The sequence below is a fragment of the Neodiprion lecontei genome, chromosome 7 (genome assembly GCF_021901455.1).
Source record: "Neodiprion lecontei isolate iyNeoLeco1 chromosome 7, iyNeoLeco1.1, whole genome shotgun sequence".
Classification (NCBI taxonomy): Eukaryota; Metazoa; Arthropoda; class Insecta; order Hymenoptera; family Diprionidae; genus Neodiprion; species Neodiprion lecontei.
Window position 1 is genome coordinate 4,367,204 of NC_060266.1, and position 22,830 is coordinate 4,390,033.

Below are 22,830 nucleotides of genomic sequence, written 5' to 3' on the forward strand. Positions count from 1 at the left end.
ATCATCGAGATATTCTTCTCTTGGATATGCACAATTTCTGTCCAGCGAAATCGGAACGATTACGCCCTTCCACAAAGACGTTCCAATTCGGTACCTCAAACGGATGGATCGATCCAATTTTAAAGTCTTGACGACCTTGCCCGTTTGGAACTACAACCTGCAGGTATTCCGTGTCCCGTCGTTACTATCGGCACTTGGATGCAACCCTGATATCGTAGGGAACGTATCCAGCCCCGATGGACCGAGCCTTCTCACGCTCATCCCGGCACAAGAGCTCTTCGGCATCGCGGCCATGCAGCGACAGTTACATTCCTCAGATCCAATCTCGTTATTTTTTTTTTTTTTTCCTCCATTTTTGAACCTTCTTCTTTTTTTCTCTCCCGTTCGGTTTTCTTCTTCACTTGAGACGGCGTGAGAAGGTATCCTGGGAAACTCGAACGTAAACTTGTTCCAAACCCAAGGATCGTTGAGCCGAAGGAGCGGAGGCGCCGTTCTCACGTCCAACAACGATGGCTTATACACGGATTTACCATTTTTGACATTCGCCGTGCAGCGATTGATCATTTCGATCGGGTTACCGCAACCAGCGTGCTGCTAAATTTAACACCGAAAATATTCTACAGAAGTCAACGCTATTTTTGTGCTGATTTTTAGACCAGACGGTGTCAAGAATCGAACGATTTACCCTCATGATGTTTAATTTTACGCTAATCGGTGTAAACTTTTCACACCGTGCGTCCCATCGTTAAGCTCACTTTGCAATACATCATACGAAACTGTTATATGCAAATAGTTGCAAAATTCATTGGCATACGATTTTACTTTATCTTGAGTTGGCGACATTTTTTTTTTTTTTTTACAATTTCGAAAATTTAAACTTCTTGCAGCAATTATCGTGCCTTTGCTAAACTATGATCACGACTGCTCTTGAGTGATCATAAGTTGCCACTTATAATTATGTACGTCGGATAAATGCAAAAGAAAACTCGAATTCATTTGCCATTGAAACATAACTCTCTGCAATGATCGTGATATATTTTTAGTTCAGATCAAGAATTGTTTAAAAGCATCAAGCGCAACATAAAAGATGCAGTAACGATGCCGTTGTTTTTCGTGCGCGATTGAAATTTTTTAAACAATCTTCCAAACGATCCAGTTATCGATCGTTTAATTTTTTCGACACACCACGCATCGAGTCCACATCGTTTCCTGTAGCCTGTAAAAACTAGCTTTTTAAAAAAAAACCATTCCTAGATTTTGTTGCTCTAGAATTCAGCATGCGTTTGTTGAATCCTGAAATAAACACGAAATCAGTGAATAATTTCCTGCCTTTTGTTACACGCATTGTGTTGCAAATATTTCATTGATCTCATATTAATTTTGTGTAAAACATCATAATCCGTTATGATGTACGAGGTGTAGAAAATATTGTAAAACCTGCTTTTACAGTTTTCAAATTTTCAAAACAGTTTGGCAAAATATCAGTCGGAATTTACTCGAGTTAAGATCCGTGGCGATACTGCGATCACCGCGTATCGTGAACGCTCTGCTTTTATAGCTTAACTTTGGGTTCTCTCCCACTATACTTCGGGGCTCGAGGTTCTCTGGTGGGGAAGAGGATGAGGAGTCAGTGCCCTTTTTCAAAATGGTACAGGCAACACCATTGATTGTACGAAAAGGAAAAACGAGAAGCGACGAAACACCATGGCGTACCCATGAAACCCTGGTAACTCGGAGTCCAAAATAAGCCCGAAGTCTTTGATTCTTCTCACGGTTTTTGTCGCCTAATATACCCCACCGGTACGGTACGTAGGTCCGTTCCTTTGTATATCATAAAACCGAACTATCTCTACCTGGTTTTACTATTTTCATACGACGGCGAGGAATTCGGTCTCTCCAATTAATCCCGGGGCTACGTCAGGGTCACAACCACACCCCCTGACGCCCCTTATACCTACTTTATTACACAGGAACCTTGAACCGCGTGAGAACCATTCTGGATAGTAATCATCCCTCCTACGATATTATAAACATTCATTAATAGAAAAAAAAATATTCAATCTCGCGATTACTTTGGACTACGCAATCCGTTATAATTACTTCGGATACGTTCTGGTCAAATTGTCGAATTTGTGAAAGATTCGGGAGTTTGAATTAGATTTGAAGGAAGAAGATTGAAAAAAATAAATAAACAAGTGAGTCGGAAGGTGAGGTATGACTCCAAACTATGCGGACGTCCAGATTCGTTGTCTATGGGAATAGCGCTGCTTTCCCATACCCAGCGGCACGGCTACTACTTTTTCCCATCGGAAACACAGGACGACACAAAGTATTAGAAAACGGATCGTGAGAAACGTTACCGGACGAAAGAAACAGATTCGAAATTCTATACAGGCGACCGATTCTTCGGGTCTGGTAGGAAAAATAATCGTGAGAAATATGAGAAAGTTTCTGTTTATTTAAACACGAGCAGCGCGTTTCGATGCAGATATTAACACCGGTCGAACAGACAGTTTTATGATTTATTTATGATTCTATATTATCGAGAAAAATTCTGACGATTCTACAGTTTGGCATTCTATGTTTTACTTCGAATTTGAAGGTTTTAAAATTTTATAAATCAAGTTTTCGCTTCTTTAAAAATTCGACATTGTTGCCCCCTCGATTTTTTTAAATCCTTCTACATCTCGATTCCAAACTTGGTGTCCCATATGAAATCTGTTCAAGTCCCACGAGGTAATTCTGTATCTTCGTAGAAAGTCTCGTTAAAATCGATCTCAAGGTTCATTCGATAGGGACAAGCCGATTGCTCCTCGGCGGTTATCCGTAATTATTCAACAATATTAGGCACGGTTCTTTGACTCGTCGACTATGAACTCCTCGCCTCGTGTTTCCCTGCTCGTGTTTAACCGAATGCGCCACTTGCCGAGAGGGCCAATCGGCCAGCAACGACCTCAACCTACTTTCGTATGGTAGACGGTGCCTCCTCTGGCGCCATGGTCTCCTAGCAAGTTACTTATTAATTTAGATTATGTCATGTAAGAGCTAATTGCTTAGTGAGGGTGGGTCAGCCGTGACACTCGATGCCTAAAAAAACCGGAAACTCGGATCATTCAAGGCTTCGACTCGCCTTATCACCGGGTGTCAAAACGCCACGGATACGGAAGTCGATTCTACAAGTTCTCAAATACCAAATATCCTCAATTATCCTCGACAGTCGCTCACTCGTAAATATCTGCAACTCAAGGACGAGCGTGTTCCAATTCGTAGAGTATAAAAAGTTTGGAGGAGGAAACGATCCATTGTACGACGGTGAACTTACACCTAAGGTGTCCGTTTCTGATGGAAAAAACGTGGAACGTGTTTTCCACTTGGCGGTAAATTTGGGAACCTACCTAAACACGTGACCGCTGTACCGCGAGTAAAAAAAAAAAAAAAACTTCCTCTCCCTTTGGTTCTCGAGTGTATCCGGCACGCTGCTACATATCGCGCTCGTATAAGGAATTCCGAGCAAAGCCACACCCGGCTCCGTTCTGTTCTCCTAGTAAAGTGATACAATTTATTGGACTTCTTCAGATTGGAATGTGGGCATCAATTACGTATCACTTCGGGCTGCCGGAATACCCGAGCGAGCATAACTCCCTGTTACCAAAAATGATCCAATCCGTCAGTAAAGACGCGACACGTACAAAACACGGTCTTCTCTCACCAGCTGACGATTAGCAAATTAAAATGATGACAGAGCCCCTACAATTTCATAATACTCTGATAGTTTGACTATGCTCAACTGCCAAGTGTCCCTCGAGCATTGTCAGCAATTTTATTTATCCAGTCCAACGAACCAACGAAATTCCTCTACCACAGGTTAAAGTTTCTACGTAAGACGTTTTAACAGTGATTTATGCGGTTAGGACCACCCATTAATATACGCTTATATATGCACGGGGCGGTTCGGAATTGAGTCATTAAACTTGGCACTCGGTAAACTTTACGCCTTTCCTGATACCCTGCTACCAAACGAACCACTCGCAGACCGCGCCGGACGGACATAACTTGTTTTCTGAGACCCAAGATTCAATCGGAGAGCCAATGTTTTATGTTGTCGTTTATGTATAAATATAAATCTGTCGTGTTAAAATTCTGGGATTATGTGTACCGTGGCTATGTGTAAAATTATTTCAAAAATAACTTAAACTTGTTAGTATAATTTTTATTTCGAGAACCGATAAAATCGGACAAGCTTCGTTCACCTCGACGACAGTTTGATTCGTCAAGCTCAAATAATATGTTACTATAATTATAGACACAATAACGTGACTGTGAAAATTACGAACGCGAGTTTGTCGAGCGAAAAACTTGTTGGTTAACAGTCAACAGACAACTTTGCGCTGTACAAAAAGCGCCAAACGATCTGATGCTCGATGAGACCAGACGCGGAAGGTCTTCCTGCCGCTTCTACGTTCCTGATGAAGCCGCTGGTCGGGCCTATTTTTTCGAACGAGTTACTAAATTTAGACACTCCGAAACTACAACAAACAAAGCCCGTTATCTGGCCGTGTTCACGCGGACGGGAAACCTGCCAAACCTGTTACTTTCCTATTACTTCTTCATGCTGAGTCTCGCCACCAGCGTATCCGCCGCATCAGAGTCGAACGGAACGGGCATTTGCATCCGGTTCATGGGTTCCTTATAGTCAGGACCACCCACCACAGAGGTCCTAGTCGCCTAGTAGAAAAATCGGCGGGTTATCGATTTTTTACCGAACCATCTTTCACGGGCAGAAAACAACCTCCGAACTTGACATGACTTCCTGATTCATTTGCACGTCTGATTGTACGTCAAGCTGCGATTTCTAATGTCAAGTCGGTTAAAGATGTCGGAACGAAGGGCTAGTTGGGAATCAGATATTTTAATTTACTCTGCGGTTTTTACAATTCATTAATCTTGTTTACCACCTTTGTTCATGTTATCGTCAACTTGGTTCGTATTCTTCTACGTTCGGCTCTCGGAAAACTGCATCGAGGTATAAAGTGTACCGGTCATCGACCCTGTAACAACCATTGACCTATTTTCGCCGTATTCGCTTGATCCTTGGTACTAAAATTACCAAAGAAACAAATTTGTACTGTCCTAACTCTCTAGCAATTGATTTTAGTCGTCGAGTTACTATACTTTTTTAGTTAAACAATAAAGTTTCCGGTAATGGCTAGAAAACTAATTTTCATTTTCTACCTAGAACTATATTTTTCGATCATGGTAAAAAATGAAAACAGTTATTAAAAATTTCTCTCAGTGCATACATAAATTCAGACCGAACAGTTCGGTGCTAAAGTCGACGGTTTGAATATCGCACCTAAAACTTCCGACCGTCTCCCCTTACTGACCATCTAATTAAGGTACGAGGATTTTTATTTATACAGTACACATCTTTTTGGAATAAAATTTTTTTGCCGACCTTACGAATGATCGAATACGCGGTGCGAAACCTCTTGGAAACTGTGTTAGCTGGGTATTGAGTTTAAATCTGTACGTGCCGAGTGTCGGCGCGTGTCAACAACCGGTTGGATAGTTCGCGCGAGGCTTTGGACGGGCATGAAAATTAGGACCGCTTGCATCGCGCATCGATACCAAGGTAATATTATTGAGCAACACGAAGGGCCGTACGACGACCTTAGAAGACTTCGAGAATCGTATGATCGCCTGTTCACAGAACCAACGAAACTGAAACTCTGCAAAGCGTGAGGAAAGAAATAAGGGACCGTGTGACCGAGCGGTAGGGAAACCGACGACTTGGTCGAACCTTCTTCGGTTGTAGGCTCATCCGTAGGGAGCACTGACCGATGGTCAGTTAGTGTCCGACTCCCAGGAGTCGACCATTCGAATCTTATGCTTGCCTGATGTCTGGTCAAACCGAAAGATCCATCCAACAAAGGATTGCGGTGAAACTCGAATTGCTTTCACACCTCGCTCGACCTTTCCTTCTTCGTCGTCGGTTTTTTTTAACCGCTTCTCGAATCGTTTCCAAGTCACGTGCGATTGGGGGCTTATGGGCTTTACCACGATCGAAAAATATAGTTCTAGGTATAAAATGAAAATTAGTTTTCTAGCCGTTAATATCACAACAATGGATAGCAACCTCTAAATATTTTCCAACCTACTCAGGTTTTACGACAATCTTTTTTTTCAATGTTTGTCACAAATTTTTCGGGATGCACTTTGACAGAAAACAAAAAAATTTTTAAATTAACCAACCTACTGTGCTTACAAGTCCACAAAAACTGTTTCTCTGAACACACTTGTGTAACTAACGACGATTCGGGACTCTGAAAATGCTTTTCCAAATGGATTTTCAATAAAGCGATTAACAACTTTGATACCGGAACGAATGGTCTGGTGACAAAAACAGGAAGTTACAGATTCTTGATAGGTAGTGAGTTTTTCATTCGACAAGCGCGTCAGGTCATTAATTATCGTAATCACTACAGTAAGTCCTCGGATAACAGTGAAAAAATGAGAAAATTACAAAAAACTGGAATAACTTTTTGTGCATTTCAAATGCCAGAACGAAATTCAATCACACAAGTATATAAAAAATTGTAAATCTAACGAACGTAGATTAATCTTTGGCATACAAAGCATCGTCACTACATACGTGATAAGCAACAAACTAACAATCGTAAAATGAAATTTCATATCGCAGGTCATCAACTGACCGTGTTCAACAGCCAAGCTACCATTCAAATTGGCGGCCGATGGAACCGGAGCAAAAATCGAGTTGAACGACCGTTTCTGGGGGTAGTTTCCGGAGTAGTTGTAAACGGTGCTCGAATCCTGGATCTAACCGCTGCCAGGGACCCGAGAACCTCGACCAGGGGAGACGTGCAATTATTACCAACCGGAAGTCTTTTGGACAGAGCTGCACCCTTGCAAAGGATGCAACAGGTAACGGTTTATCAAATACAATACAAAAAATGTGTTCAATTTTGAAAGCCGATTTAAAAATCTCATCAACGAATATAAATTTATCAACCGAACCGGTTTGTCGAAGGCATATAATTGGTTTTTTATTTTATTTTATTTATTTTTTTTCCAACCATTTCAATGGCATCGTTTTAGCGAATCACGATTTTCAATTTCAATTCTACCAAACGTGTCGGCAAATTTATCATCGTCGAATATTGTATAACTATTATCTTTGAGTGCATGTATCATTTTCATCGTTCCAGACTCCAGCATCCGGATTACCGGGTGTCGTTGACGATCTTATTTTCTCCGGAGCCGGAAGCGGATGCGCTGGTGACGACGAGGACGAGGAATGTTCACCGATATTAGAATCTGGTTCTGGTAAGTGTAAGTAAAACTTTTTAAAATTACCGTCGCCACACTATAAGGCCCCATCGTGTTCCAATATTTAGCCAACATTTTCAACTTCTATTTTACCGAAAAGCTTTCTTTTTTTCTTACGCGTGTCGGAGAGTATTTTTTTTTTTTTTTTTGTACGAAAATTGATACGTTTTTATTGGCCATTCGATTACCAAATAACAGTGAGACGAAAAAATGCTACGATTACATCGTTTCTCAATTTACGAACTATCAGTGACAAAACAAACTCCCCCGCGTTTTTATGGCATTCAAGTATATTCGGCGAAGTGGGTCACTCGGGCCATTTGTAAAGTACCTATTTTGTTTCTTACCAACCACCCCTGCAGCTTTGACCACCCACTGTGGGTCTGAGTGGTCGGTTTTACCGAATAATTTGCCTCGCGTTCCGATAGATCGTAAATACGTTTCTGCAATGGGGTATTTTTATCACTGCCTAATAAATTGATCGGATATCGATTATAACGAGTAACGCTTTCGGTTAATGTTCGTGGATTATCATATCGTACGAGTAAAATCGTTTGATAATTTAACTGGCAGGTATAAAAAAAAATTATTATTCATTCGATTAGTTTTAAACAGACAAACCTCGGTTGAACGAGTTCAATTCTGTTCAAATAACCTCTGTTCTAGGTGAATAAAAATTTACCACTATGCACTGACAATCTGTGAAAGAAAAAGAAAATTGCATTGCAAATGTTATTTTGTAGCATCAGACTCTCGACTTTGTTTTTGAACGAGTCGTAGGAAACGAAAGACCAAAAACGAATTCTCAATATCGTTGATGATTCTTTTTTTTTCAATATTTCAAACTGTTAAGAAATATGATTTTTAATCTCACCTTTAAATAAACATTTCTATTCTATACATTATTTCCCAAACAAAATATTTTCCAACTTTAATCGTTCACGAGTTATTCGCAAAAATCTATACGCGAAAGTTTCTCACAAGCGGCAAGTAGGCGCCACGATTAGTATATAACTTTCCGTAACGCCCGACCTCAACGTGTAGTATGAAAGGAGAGACGTTTAGCACTCCCCTAGACAAGGATGGACACATATAATCGGTAAGGCACTGGCCACCAAGGTGGCTGCTTACCAATTTTTTTTTTTTTTTGCATATCGGTTCTACATAAATATCAGATACATTCTCATCTTTTCAGTTAAATAACATATAACATAAACTATATAATTTTACTGCTTTTAATCTGGCAATTCGGAGTCAACAGATTTATGTTTATTTGTAATTTTCACAATCCTGGAATTACGATTTCACATTTATCTTGAAAGAAAATTCTAACCTCGCTCGTACCATTACTGATAAAAAAAAAAACATAAAAACAAGTTATAGATTTTTCAACACACACATATTTTACACAATATTCAATGTTCGGATATTTCGTGTTAAATTTTTTTCCATCTTCTTGAAATTTCCTTCTCACTTAAATACAACTTATCGTTAAAAATATCATACGATATACAGCTTAAAATTCTATCAATTTACAAAGTTATATAGAAACATGTATATGTATAGTGACCTCAATTATAATTAGAAAAATAAAACAACGCTGATTTTGAGAATAAAATTTTTATCATCGCCGCTGTATAACCATACATATATCGTTCCAAAGATACGTGATAAAGAAATTTATAAAAATTAAAAAAAAAAAAAAAAAAAAAACATCAGTCGGCTGGTTTGCCACAAAATGTTAAATCCCGAGGATCGTTACGCCTGAAATACTCTCGGCTAGAGCTCAGCCGTGTGTTTTTACACACGTGTAAATGTTTACGTGCATAGGTATATAAATCCACACACACACGCGCAAACATCGGCTTAACCTCGGTCAACTTTGCCTGCAGCTTACAATTAAACGAGAGGCGACGGCGCCACTTCGCTTCGTTCATGCTCGCCTGGTTGTATCGTCAATTCATTTGCATATTTCGGATCGCTAACATAATTCCGTGTAGAACCTTGTCCCATCCGTCCGTCCTTTCTTTCCTACGTCCTCCTCGTTTCTTGCCGACCCCTTTTCGTTCCGACCTGCCAACTTCCTGCGCTCGATGTACTCCTGTTACAAAATCTTCTCCAACTGACTAAAAACTTGATTCTGCCGGTCATGGTGATCGGAAGACCGAGCGAGAGCCCGACAAATAGGTTCAAACTTGCCGCGAAAATACTTGCTGTTTGTTGGTGATGAAAGAAACAATAAAACAATTAAACAAATTAAAAGCAGCAATGAATTAACTTGAACGTAAATATTTTCAATACCGTTGAAGAATTATTCGACTCTTATCTTCAGTTGCGTGTGTGAAAACTTTCTCGGTGTCGATGATCGATAAAGGGGGGGGGGGAGAGACGTTAAAATTTTTTTACGTTTCGTCCCTGACGAGGTCCCTCCTTGAAAACCTTAAAAAAAAATTGTTTACTGATAGAGATAGCAATGGAGTTTATTTATGGCTAAATATACTTCTGTGTAAAGAGGAAAAAAAAATCTCAAAGTAAGCTCACATTCAATCGCGTAAAAAAATCCCTTCAGGGTTAAAATGTAAAAAATTTTAACTCCCCCCCCCCCCCCCCCCCCCTATATTGAAGTTCGACATCGAGAAATTTTACACATTTGCAGCACCGATTGATTGTGACTGAATAAAATGTTAAAAAGTGTAATTGTTTGTAAAGTAAATTTCCGTGAAATTTTTTTTTTTTTTTTTTCACTGCGTATGAAATTCTGATTTCTTGACGTTCATTTTTTAGACATTACTACATCTTTGAGACGTAGTCAACGAACGAGAATTGTATCTAAGATCTATCTATGTATAAAGTATTTTACACGTATGCCAGTTATTCGTGTGATGAGAAGTTGGTCAATTTTTACGGACTCAAAGAGAAGAGAAAAATTCACGAATTTGACGGTTAGAAATTGAATTGCAAGTGAAATTGAGAGTTCTTTGAGATCATCAGCAAGAATTAATCGATGTAACTAAAATCATTCGAAGCTGTGCGAGAAACGGCGAGAAACGCGTTGAAAATAATTTCCATCAATTACTCGTATCTTCCTTAATCCAAAGGTCACTGAAAGTCGTCAAGAACGCTAAAAAAAAAAATCGATGAGATTCGCTTGAAAATGAGCAAAAATCGCCTCATGATAAGAAAAGACTGAATAGAATCGTCGAGAAATTAACGTTGATTAATAAAAATGATGATAAAATCTCCACGAAGATATAAATCAGTGGCAATTTATCCGTAGTATCGATAATTGTTCAACAATCGTGTGTTTTTACCAACCGACTTTGGCGTAAATCTTGTCTCCCGAATTAAAGCACGGCCGGTGGATCAATCCTGTGACGTCAGAGGTCTACTAATTATAGCTACCGGGTTGCTTATCCGACAAGGCAATACCCGTGGAATAAAGTAAGGTTTAAATTTGAATTTCCAGACGATCTGATAACGCCGGTTTACGTAGCACCAACAAGGTCACCTGCGGTAACTCCGAGGCCGAAAGGCCCCAATAAAGAGAGTCCCGAACGGCCGTCTTGCGACGATGAAGAAGACTGCTACGACGGTTCGGGTGGAGATCCTCTCACAACCGAAGAGATATTCGTCACTGCAGCAACGGGTACGCATACATATTTCAGATTATCTACAATTGGAGAAATTTTAACCATTTTCATTTTTTACCACAGTCGAAAAACATAGTTCTGGGTAGAAAATGAAAATTAGTTTTATAGCCGTTACCGGAAACTCTAGTATCCGTTGCTATTCTTTCTCGTTACGATCGCTGTTGCTAGATTTTCTTGCAACCGTTGCGAAAATTTAACGCTCGCGCGAGAATAAATTGACGTTAAAGTCTTGTTTAACTAAAAAAGTAGAGTAAACCTCAGAAACTGATTTTGCGTTGCGATTACCAAAAAAGGATCGACGATAGCGCAAAATGTTTACGCGTACTTCGTTTTTCGTAATCCCAACAATGTTCAAACACTTTTTTTTTAACGATACCTGTTTTACTCAATTTTTCTAGTTACTGTAAGAAATGAAATTTTTCTCAGTGTAAATACGAATGTGGCCGTTGTGCTATATTTCCTCGAGAAATTCGTCATCATCGAGAAGAATTTCTATCAGGTAGTGATTACCGACAATGAGTAGGTGCGGTACTTTTTGCCAAAACCAAAAAACACTGTCCTGATGGGTAAAAAAAATGAAAATTCAGTTGTCCAGTTGTGATCACAAGATACAGCGATTGTTAGTATTCTTTTTTTTTCTTTTCGTTTTGCTTTTAAATATTTATGTGATTAAATTCACTGACGATAACCGGAAAATTTAACCCTAGAACGGTAAAGTTAATTTTATTTTTTCGTTTGTAGGAAATGTTTCTCAACCTTCTTAATGTATAGTGATGTTTTTTCGGTGTCGTAGATCGAATCAAAAACTAGATTCTTATTTTACGTTTCGGCCCATTGACGGGGGCAACTCCTCGGAACTGCAATACTTTCTTTACGTCACACAAATTGAATTGACGATTAATGTAAACATCGGAAGAACGGAAAAGGAAAGAAAAAACAACAAATCATCCAATACTTACAATATATAAAGTCAGTCAGTAAAGGTAAGTCATACGTGATGTAAGTGTAAGATGATTCGTTGTTTCTTTCTTCTCGTTTCCCCTCTTCCGATGATTATATTAGTCGTCAATTCCCCTTAAAATGACGAAAAAGCAAAATAAGGCTAGTTTTTATTTTTTTTTTTATCCATCCATTTCTCTCTGCGTTCACATCGTTAAGGGTCCTGTAGGGTCTCATTTTCATCGATTTTTAATGAAAAATCACGTGGTTGAAAAAAACTTTTTCTTCGCGTTACAAAAAAGTTTCGAAACCAAAAATTAGTTGGAAGGAGTAAAAAAAAAATCTACAAACCAAAAAAAAAAAAAAAAAAAGAGAGAGAAAAAATCTCTCTCTCCAGGCGGGAAATTTGAATTCGCTTGGGGTGTTTTTTCACCCCCTCCCTCCGCCGTTGCGCCGTTCTAGGGTCAAGATCGAGGAATATAGGTTACACTCGATAGTTACTGGTAAACGAGAATTTTGAAAACCATGCAGAGGAAATGAAATTCAAATCATTTATACCTACTCAGTGATTGCCGATTTATCGTTGTTATAAAATCGCTCTTCTTACGTTCAATTTCCCATCGTCTCATCGGAGCTGGGCTCTAATTATCCACGCAACTCGAGTCCTTTGTTGTGCTCACCATCCGATTCACCCTCCTTCAACCATCTACGGCACTGGTATTGATCCCTTCTATTCGCCTCGTGGTGTTCGTTAGTCTGTCTCATGCTGTACGTGTACCGTACTGATCCCTCCGTATGTAGATGGCGGAAAAAAAAAAAAATATATAATATGCTCATGCTATATTCCGTGCCTATGTAACATACGTGTATTCTACTGAAATCATCTCTCGAGATATCGCAAGCAGCTGTCTTCTCAAAGCTCTTGCCTTCGGGTCGGGGAATATATACCACGAAAAATATGTCGGAGATACTTCGAGCGCCTAAAATGGTATGTTCGGAATGTAGAAAAGGGACAAATTGTGTGCGGTTCATGAAATTCAAATCGAGCGGTTTTTTTTTTTTTGGCGTAGCGGTGATTAAGGAAACTTTACTGCGGATGTGAATATCGATACTTTTTATCAATTTTTTCACACAGCTTACTAGAAGAAGATCCATTTAGGAACATGAAAATAGACGATTTCCAACGAAATTGATGAAACTGTAATTTTTGTTTTTTTGTTTTTTCTGTATATCGTTTTCAGTGAATTCAATACTACCATTTTCTTTGACCTTAATTATTCATATCGGTGAAATGCTGTTTTAAAATTAATTACTCGAAGATTCCGAGGTGAGAAAAAAAATAAGAAGGAAAGTAAATTTCGTCCGCAGTTGAATTTGTAGAAAATTAACAGTCGCCTGTAATAAAAATGAAACAAATCAGTTGGTTCGATTCGAAAGGAAAGTCATCAACGTCAAAGTTTGAACTATCTTTAACACGTTTTGTTATTCACACAATCAAGAGACGATCGTATCGGACGATATTAAAATAATTTTATACGATGTAAAAAAAAAAATCACCGGCCTGTCCGGTGTGATAAAATTAATAAAAAGTATCGATTTTCGGTTAACCAAGCTTGTTAAAACCGAGGCGTGAGTAATACTCGTTGAACACGATATTGTTATACGGCGCAGGCCGCGCAACCCTTCGCAATTAGAAGCATTCAGATAACGGCGAAGCACTCGGCAGTGGTACCAACCACCGCCAACCCCCCCGTATTAGGACGGAGAAGTTGATCCTGTTTAATTTACTTTCAGATCCGAGCGCCGGTTCGTACACGACGCTACGTGCCAGTCCCACCAGCCAGTCGACGACGCAGACGCTGCCGGGGTCGCCGTCGACGCCGTCTAGGGGTGGGACGGACCTCGTCTCGACGCAATACGCTGGCACGACACAATTCAACGCCACTTCACCCGGTGCTGACTCCAGCCATGACAGGTGAGCGCGGCTCGAGAGCTTTACGATTCGAGCTTTTTAAAATTTTTTTTTATCATTTTTTTTTTCTCCTCTCCCTTTACTCTACGCAAGTATTTTAAAATCAATTTTCTTGTTCGTTTGTGCGTGTGCGTTTTATTTTTATTTTATTTTAATCCTCTCTCCGTACACGTTGTTCCGTCAGTTTCTGACCAATCAGCTGAGAGCTTGCGAGACTTGGTGAAAGTTCGAAGTTATTCGAGACCGAATTAAAGTCGAAAGTGACGATTGTTTAGATTAACGGTTTGCCGAAGCGAAAGCTTCTTCATTGAAATTCTTTTCTTTTCTACGTATTTTTGAATTCATTCTCGCACTTTGTCAGTTTCTGATCGATTAGCTGAGGGCCTGCAAAAAACTTACGAAGTCGAAGTTTGAAAATTAACGAGATCGAAGTTGGTGACTTTATCGTAACGAAATATTTGAAAAAATCGCAAGTTTCCTAATATTACGATGAATTTTAAGGTACTAAGATTTACAAATATGAGTGTGTTTTGGTTTATTACGGTTGACTTAATTTCAGACGATTCAAAAATCGCGAAGTGACGGTTTTTCATCGGCATGAATAGTTGAGATAACTTTGCTAACCTCGAAATTATAAAAATTATTACACCCCAAGTCGAAAGTATGAATAATTTCTGAGCCCAGGATATTCTCTATGTACGTAAGTAATTGAACACACGTAGAGAAAATATCGATCGATGCTTATTTCTGAACTCGTCGAGTTGCGAGGAGGTTTACCAGATTTTATAAACACCCCCACGCGCTTCGCGGTTGACATATGGACTAGTTGATTTCATCCTTTCACTATTCAATGAGCCAGGTTCTAGATTAATGGGTTTACTTTCTGCACTCAGTCTTCTAAACTCATACTTTCGATTAAACTAATTTATTATTACAATTTTTTTGTAATTTTAGTTTCAGTTTTTCGGTGAATCAATTTGCCCGCACTTTAAAACCGATCCAATTTTGACTCATTGGTCGAATCGGTTATTTATTTATATTTTTATTATTTTATTACCAACCGATTCATTAATTAACACCGTTCAATCGAGATTGCCAATTTGTCTACCGATCGTACTATAACTGTGAAATGTACCCTAAGATTGATTAGAATTTATTATTGATCCCGATTTCATCGAAACTTCATCATCCGATCCTCATAAATACTAACTAGTAGGGTAATAATTTTATTTCACTAAACATTCAAGTATTTTTCATCGAAACTTTAACATATGGCAAGAATTACGTGGAAAGCTTCTATTCACGATCGAACGAATCGTATCTACGTATCATCGGTGACGAAAATCGAGCCAATTCACTTTTATGAGGAATAAATTAAAGCATAAATAATCATGTAATGAGAAAGAACAGTAACGGATACCAGAGTTTCCGGTAACGGCTAGAAAACTAATTTTCATTCTCTACCTAGAACTATATTTTGTCGATCGTGGTAAAAAATGAAAATAGTCAATGACCGAGCGGTAACCGTAACTAAAAATTTCTCTCAATTTTAGCGCAGATATTATCGACGTGTCTCTGATTCGGTTTCAGCACCGTGACCCATAGAGTAACCAGCTCGACCGGAACACCCTCGCAGACGACGTCGACAACGGGAATGATGGAACCGCCGCCGCCGCCGCCGCCCCCGATTTACACGCCGATTTCAACGCAACGTCCGGGTCCCGGGAAGGAAATAAGGATAACCTCGGAGGCGGCGGAGAACGCGGCACTGATAATCGGTATAATAGCCGGAGCGCTGATCGCTATAGTGCTGATAATACTGATAATACTGAAGTTCAAAAACCGGCCGGAAGCGAGCTACAAGATCGACGAGAGCAAGAACTTTTGCCAGGATCCGAACGCCGCGCTTTTGGGCTCGGCTGCGGGCGCGGGGCAGCCTTTTAACGGAGCTTTAAAAAACGGTGCGAGTGTTAGTAAAAATGTTAGGAAACAGGAACTAAAGGACATAAAGGAATGGTACGTCTAAGGACTCCGCGTAAGAAGATGGCTGATTCGCTCGCGGGTTAAACTCTTGCCGAATAACGAAACGAGATACTCGGGCAACTTTACCCTGGTCCAATTTCAACCCCCATGCATCCATGCATCGGACAATCTCGAGAGTGCTACTCGAGATTCTCACCGCGCATACGTTCCTGATATGAAATGCCTGCGCGGTGATGCATATTTGGCACGTGGCTCTCGGTTACGTTGTTATTATCGTTACCAGGATCAAACGAGAAACAAAGAACCCGAAATAAAATTAATTGGGACAAAAATAACACTAGTAAAAAATAGAAAAAAAATTTAAAAAAATTAACCCGATCGAAAATAACGTACACAAAAATAACCCAAGACAAAAATGACATGCACAAAAATAACCCATGGCTAGAAAAGAAAGAAACAAAAAAAAAAACAACCCACACAAAAATAACACACGTAAATTTAATTTCTTTAGATTAGATTTAATATAATTTAACGTTTTTTTTGCCATGGGTTATTTTTTACACAGGCTATTAAGGTCAGTTACCATTGTTATCTTACCTAAACGAAATTTTCTACCGCATTTAGGTTCAATTTCAAGGACATTAATGCGACTTCGTAGGCGGCAACGAAATAACAATCAGACCTTATACCTTTGCTTTGTTGTTGCTACGTGAGAATAGGTGAGTAAAAAAAATTAAACATGACCCTCGAACACTTTTCCTTATGCATATCGTCTGAAGCAAAATTTTTTTACGTCAATTGTTTCTCGACACCGTTTTAAGAGTATTTTCTACACTTTCACACTAGTTAACGGATGATACAGGGTGTTTCGTTAGAACTTAATCCGCAATCACGCAGCTTGAAGAGAGCTTGTACCTTGATGAATTATTACATTTACAACAGGTATCGGGCAATTACAGTTTATCAATTTTGCTGAAAATCTTGGAATTTTCGGTCGAATGTTTTTTCAATGTTTTTCCTAGCAGGTCTTTCGATTCGAAAAACTATCGCCGCGGAAATTTTTACGCTCTGATATTATGCCGCGGTTTAGCTGATTGTCAATCTAGTAACGTCACTAATTCTATCACTAATCATTACGGAGAGGTCCTTTTATCGTATGCTGATAAACATCAAGTTTTCGATATCGCAGAAAAAAAAAAAAAACTGTAATTATGAATTTACTTCTTACTATTTTTTATGCTCACTCGATCGACTATTGTAAAGAAAGTTGTAAAATTTTAAATGACAGTTTATAGTCTACTTCGGTTCTTTAAAAAAACATTTCGTTATAAAAAAAATATACAAATTGAATGGTTTCTACTTACACTCGTATTATTCATAAATCCATACTACACGTGACGTTGAAAAATTCTTTTTGCATATTCCGAATACCAGATCAGTATTAAATTTATAAATTTGACGAAAAATTTTCAAAATTTCGTTTTACCAGAGTATTGGAACAACTACCGCAATTTTATTCATTTTTTTTTCAACGTCATCGATGTTTATTTTTGTTTTTTTTTTTTTTATTCAAAGGGTACAAAAAAATCGCTAATCACCTTCGCTTCATTTTTCTTCCGTACAAACACCGTGTTCGAAAATAATACCTACGTTTCTCTTTCCTTCGCAGCGCGTACGATTATCTCACATACTACAAAAATCCCATCTACCTTATTACCTACTTTTTACATACGTACACGTATTTATAACACGTGTAACAAACCCGCGATCGAAAACGTGCAGCCATCTTCTTAAACGAGAAAACGAAGCGAGCCAAGACTGATTGTGTTAAATAAAGAGAAAAAAGAAAAAAAAAAAAACTGAAAATATGCAAAATTGCTCCCGCACTACCCAAATGCTTAAAAAAAAAACAAATCGAAAAAAACGGAAAAAAAAACAACAACCTTACAAGACGGTGGGCGAAAATTATCGGATATGTGAGTGAGACAGCGAGCATCTGTGCGAGTGTCTGTGTCTGTGTGTGTGTGTGTGTGTGTGTGTGTGTGTGTGTGTGTCGAGTTTTTGTCTACTGGACGATGAGACGCGTTGAAGCGTGTGCGCTAGAAATAATGTTTAAAACAATATGCGTGTGGGACAGAGTTTTTTCGATAAATATTTTTGGGAGCCTGCGAACTTACGCAGTTCGTTGTGTTTCAAATGCATGTGTGATTAATTATTGTTTGTTTTGAATTACATACATTCAGCAACGAGACGCATCCGATATACATTATACATATATAATAGGAACAAATTTTAGAAAATTTTTTAGAAGGTTCGCGTGACGCGTGTGTCTGTTTGTGCATAAACGAGCACAGGCTCAACGGTTTTACGCTTGTGTAGGTATATGATGAAGATAAAAAAAGACAGAAAACCAAAAAAAAAAAAAAAACTCATCATTAGTGTATATACGCAGGTTCCCTCTGTTATATATCGTATAAATAATTTGACATGTATACTGGCGTAACGACATATGTATACTGTGGTATATGATTTAAATAACATATATACATACATATACATATGCATATAAAGATGATACAGTAATAATAATTACACGCTCCTAAAAAAATTGTGTATAATAAATAAGGATATAGTGAAATTATGTATTTGTTGTAGAAAATTAATAATAAATTATGAATACCAGACGCGATTTTAGTTTTAGCAATTCAATCCGCTTATGTATAATTAATCCAATCCATACTTTTTCTCGGTACAGGTTATTAGATTATATTTTTCTTGATTTTTGAACGGTCCAATTTACGCATTATAATAATTACGTTATTGTACGTTTTACGTTAAGTAGAAAATGCTAAAACTAAGACGAACAAGGCGAGCGTTTATTGGATATAGGATTAATTTGTTACGCATAGTCGTTATAAATATAAAATAATAATAATTATAATTATTGTTGTATAGAAAAATGTATGTTTGTATATCTATACCTATATTCGTCTATGCATATATTTGTATAAACATATACGTATAGATATAGTGCATATAATATTCGATTGTGTTATACGTGTAAATTGTTTACCAAATTTATCGATTTTAATAATAAAATCAGCATTACGAGTATATTATGTAATAACAGAGAGAGAGAGAGTGAGAGAGAGAGAGAGTAAAACATTAAGAAAAATGATCGACAAAGTAATGATAAATTAATGAATAAAAATTAAAAGAATTAAAAACGATACGAACTTGAGAAATTTAGGAATAAATAGAGGTGATTAAAATACAACAGCATCCCAAATGCTTAATTCGAACCTATGCACGCAGAGTGCAAATCCAGCATTGCCAATATACCGAAAGAAAATTGTATAATGTCCGACAGGGTTGACTGATCGTGTTACAAAAGAGTAAGTTGATTACGTTTCATTACCCAAAGTCGTATTAATTCCGGAATGAAGTTGAAAAACTACAGTGGGCTGATTTTTTTTCATTTCAAACGGTGCGCAATGTACTTGGAAAATTCATCGTCACAAGTCGCAGCTGTTGAGGTGTTTGAATTAATAAATTAACCTGCTTTGTGTACGGTCCATTCCACGCCAAATTAGCAGCCCCGTTCACCACACATCCTTCGATTTTTATAATTTTTGAAGTGACGGTGCAGTAAATATTGAGATCCCATTATCGTGCGGTGCTCAAAGATCGCTCGCCAAAATCTCAGCCCACATCGACGAAACAATGCAGCCAAATAAATCTGCTCACTAATTACCACCCCGATTAATATTCAACAGTGGTAAGAATTTTTATTTATTCATTTATTTGTTTCTTTATCGTTAAATTTTAATTCGCAATCGCAAGCGAGCTGCGTGACGAGATAAGAGAGTTGAATTGTTGAATTATGTGAAAACGCACGAGACTAAAGTGAAAATAAATACGATAATAGGTTTGTAAAATGGTGTGAAGAGACGATTCGGAAAATTGTACAGTAATAGTTTTATTTTAACACAAGTTTGAAAAGAAAGTATGTTATACATGTGCGTGATAAAATCTAACACAACACACGCAATTCTGTAATTTCTCTCTTAATTATTTCTACTGAATTTTTTAAACCGAGTGATTACTACGCTAATGCAATTCCGGCTTATCTAGTTTGATCTGATTCTATTCAAGCTTAACTAAATGCACGGATTCTAATGAAGGATCGTTCTTTCAACCTAATCATTTTTTTCCTCGACGAAAAAACGTGCGTATTATGTAAATTATACACTATTGAAACTGTCTATTCCTACTGTTAATAACTCGTTAGTCTCTCTAGTATAAAATCCAATCATCGTCTATGCGTGCAAAATAAATTCCAGGTGTATTGCAGTGCTTGTCAAATATCATTCGAGCTAAGATTCTGGTAGCCGATGAATTGAATTTAGTCAAAAATTAAACGCGTTGTCACGTCTTGTCTGTAATATATATATTATCTTTTTTTTTTTTTATATATATAAAACTCGTAATCCAATCAAAAGACTGCGGAGATAAAAATATCATCATAAAATGTAAAAAGGTTTCGAAGATACGATTTAAGTTAACCGAGTTGAATTCAGATGAAACATATTTTCCTAAATGGGGAAATAAATTGACGAATCGAGAATATTTTTTTTTTTTTTATAGATTTTCTTGTGGAGCAATTTTTTTGCACATGCAGACGTAGAGAAAGTTTTGCTACCGTAATCTTAATACCGATTGGCATACCTGGATTGCTTTTTCTTATTATATTTATTTTTTTAAATCTATTTTTCATCCACTAGACAAATTTATCGAATCCATCCCGTAGGCGTTAGATATATAAAAAAAAAAGTATATCTATATTGTAACGCCATCAACGGCGAACAAATTTAACTAGCGACGTATAACTACTTGATACGAAACTATAATTAAAGAAAGCTGCTGTTCAGTTCCAAAAAATGAAAATTGCAACGAAGTGAAAAATTAATTAATCGAGTAACTAATCGATCCAAGCAAAGTATTAGGGACATATATTTTATAAACTTGGATATTTCCTGCGTAAATATTTGGATGCAGTTAACGATGGTGTTTTGAATTTACTTTTCATTACGCGCCGAAAACAATTGACTCGTAAACGGGCAAGTAAATTTTAAAATAATCAATTTTGTTCCCGTTCCGTATTAATGTTGATTCTTTTTTTTTTTACCAATCATCAAACAATTATTATTCATCAAGTTGGAATTAGACTCACAATAGTTGTATGCATAGGTTATACTATAATATTGTACGATTATAATTCTGAAAATCACGGATCACCTACTAATCACATTATTGTGAAGTTTCGTATCACGTGACGACTAATCACTAAACACGGCCAGCATTAACAATAAATTCGTCAAATTTGAATTCTTTTCCAAGCGAGTTTGAAGAAAATATTGTTACCACTGCCTCCGCCTATTAATATCTGCATATCGATCCCTCAATGTACTGATGACTAGGATTTATACTAACGTACTAATTAACTTCTAAAAACAAATTAGCAATTGTATATCGCGAGGATTTCGCGTCAACTCGACAACCGGAGAGAACGATATTTTCAAACACATTGCACAAAAGTCTTTGACAACGCATAGATTCGAGAGTGAACGATCTGGTGTGAAATCCCCCGTATATGCACGCATATTATATAATACGTAATATACATATTTAAAAAAAAAAAATATCACGCTATATGTAATTGATTACACATGAAAATACTCTTAACTATTACCACGATATTATTATATTATTGTAGTATCGATACGTCGAGACATTTGTTGTATGAAAAATCGACAGTTGGAAAAACCAATTTCATAATTTTCAAATTCAAACAGGACTGTTGTTCACGTTCGTTGGAGTCGTTTTAATTTCCTGCTGATATAAATATACTCCGTTTTTGGTTGGAATTTGCCGAAGAATGATAGATAAAAATCAAGTATCAACTTCAGGTAACCAAGGTATGCAAGAATACGTTTTTTATTGTGAAATTGAGGAGCTTGAACGATTGTAAAGAAGTTTTGAAGAAATCAGTGAAAAGAATTGATATTTCTCTGTACAGTATAAGTCGAAGCACTTTGCGTATTTATAATTTCAAAGGAAAACAAGTTGGGTAATATTTGGTGAGCGATATAAAGAGTGGAAAAAAAAATAAAAAAGAGTCAAATTTCGTAAACATATTCTACTGTAGGTAACTCTATCGACAAGTGAGGTTAATAATTCGCAATCGATATTAAACCTTGCAAAAATTTTTAGCTTGCTAATCAATGTTACTGTAAACAGTTGCTAAATCTTTAAGACTCATCTAGATTTTTCACGGTACAATGATTCAGAAAAATTCTAAAAATTCTTGAATCAGACTTCCACAGGTCGGAATTTTCAAACTCGCCTCTTTGAATCTTTCGCTGTTTTCTTATCGTTTCCGGTCTCACATAAACATTGATGAGTTTTAACGCTCGAATGTTTTAAAACCGTTTATGAAAATTTTGCACGCACGCACATAAGAAAACATAATATACGCAGTAATGTAGCGTGACGTGTGAATGCTGTAAAAAGCGTAACTTGCACCTACCCCGAAATATAAATACGATATTAAAACATGTAAATATATAGTAATAATGCGATGAGTAAAAATTATATTATATGAATAAAGTACTGACAAGTATATTGTACCATTCAATTTCACTCTATAATCATCACACTGACAATGAGAGAAATTTTTAGTTACGGTTACCGCTCAGTCCTTAATTATTTTCATTTTTTATCAAAATAGAAAAATATAGTTCTAGGTAGAAAACGAAAATTAGTTTTCTAGCTGTTACCGGAAACTCTAGTATCCGTTACTATTCTTTCTCATTACGATCACTGTTCCTATATTTTCTTGCAACCGTTGGGAAAATTTAATGCTCGTGCAAGAATAAA

General features: G+C 37.4%; 1 protein-coding gene and 1 non-coding gene across 6 annotated transcripts in view; both read left to right on the plus strand.

Moving 5' to 3' along the window:
- LOC107224304 (neurexin-1) overlaps window positions 1–22,573 on the plus strand; it is a 90,363-nt gene extending 67,790 nt beyond the window's left edge. For 4 of the 5 annotated variants that reach the window (XM_046744951.1, XM_046744953.1, XM_046744955.1 and 1 more), the window contains 5 exons: window positions 6,701–6,942; window positions 7,227–7,350; window positions 10,814–10,993; window positions 13,731–13,911; window positions 15,499–22,573. In XM_046744951.1, the coding sequence (XP_046600907.1) occupies window positions 6,701–6,942; window positions 7,227–7,350; window positions 10,814–10,993; window positions 13,731–13,911; window positions 15,499–15,934 (1,163 nt within the window). In that variant the 3' untranslated portion in view covers window positions 15,935–22,573. The remainder of the gene's footprint in view (window positions 1–6,700; window positions 6,943–7,226; window positions 7,351–10,813; window positions 10,994–13,730; window positions 13,912–15,498) is intronic. The other variant, XM_046744952.1, reaches the window with a different exon arrangement.
- Window positions 8,386–8,489, plus strand: LOC124295620. Its single transcript, XR_006905517.1, has one exon. It is a non-coding gene; the product is annotated as a U6atac minor spliceosomal RNA (small nuclear RNA).
- Window positions 22,574–22,830: the final 257 nt, after the last annotated feature.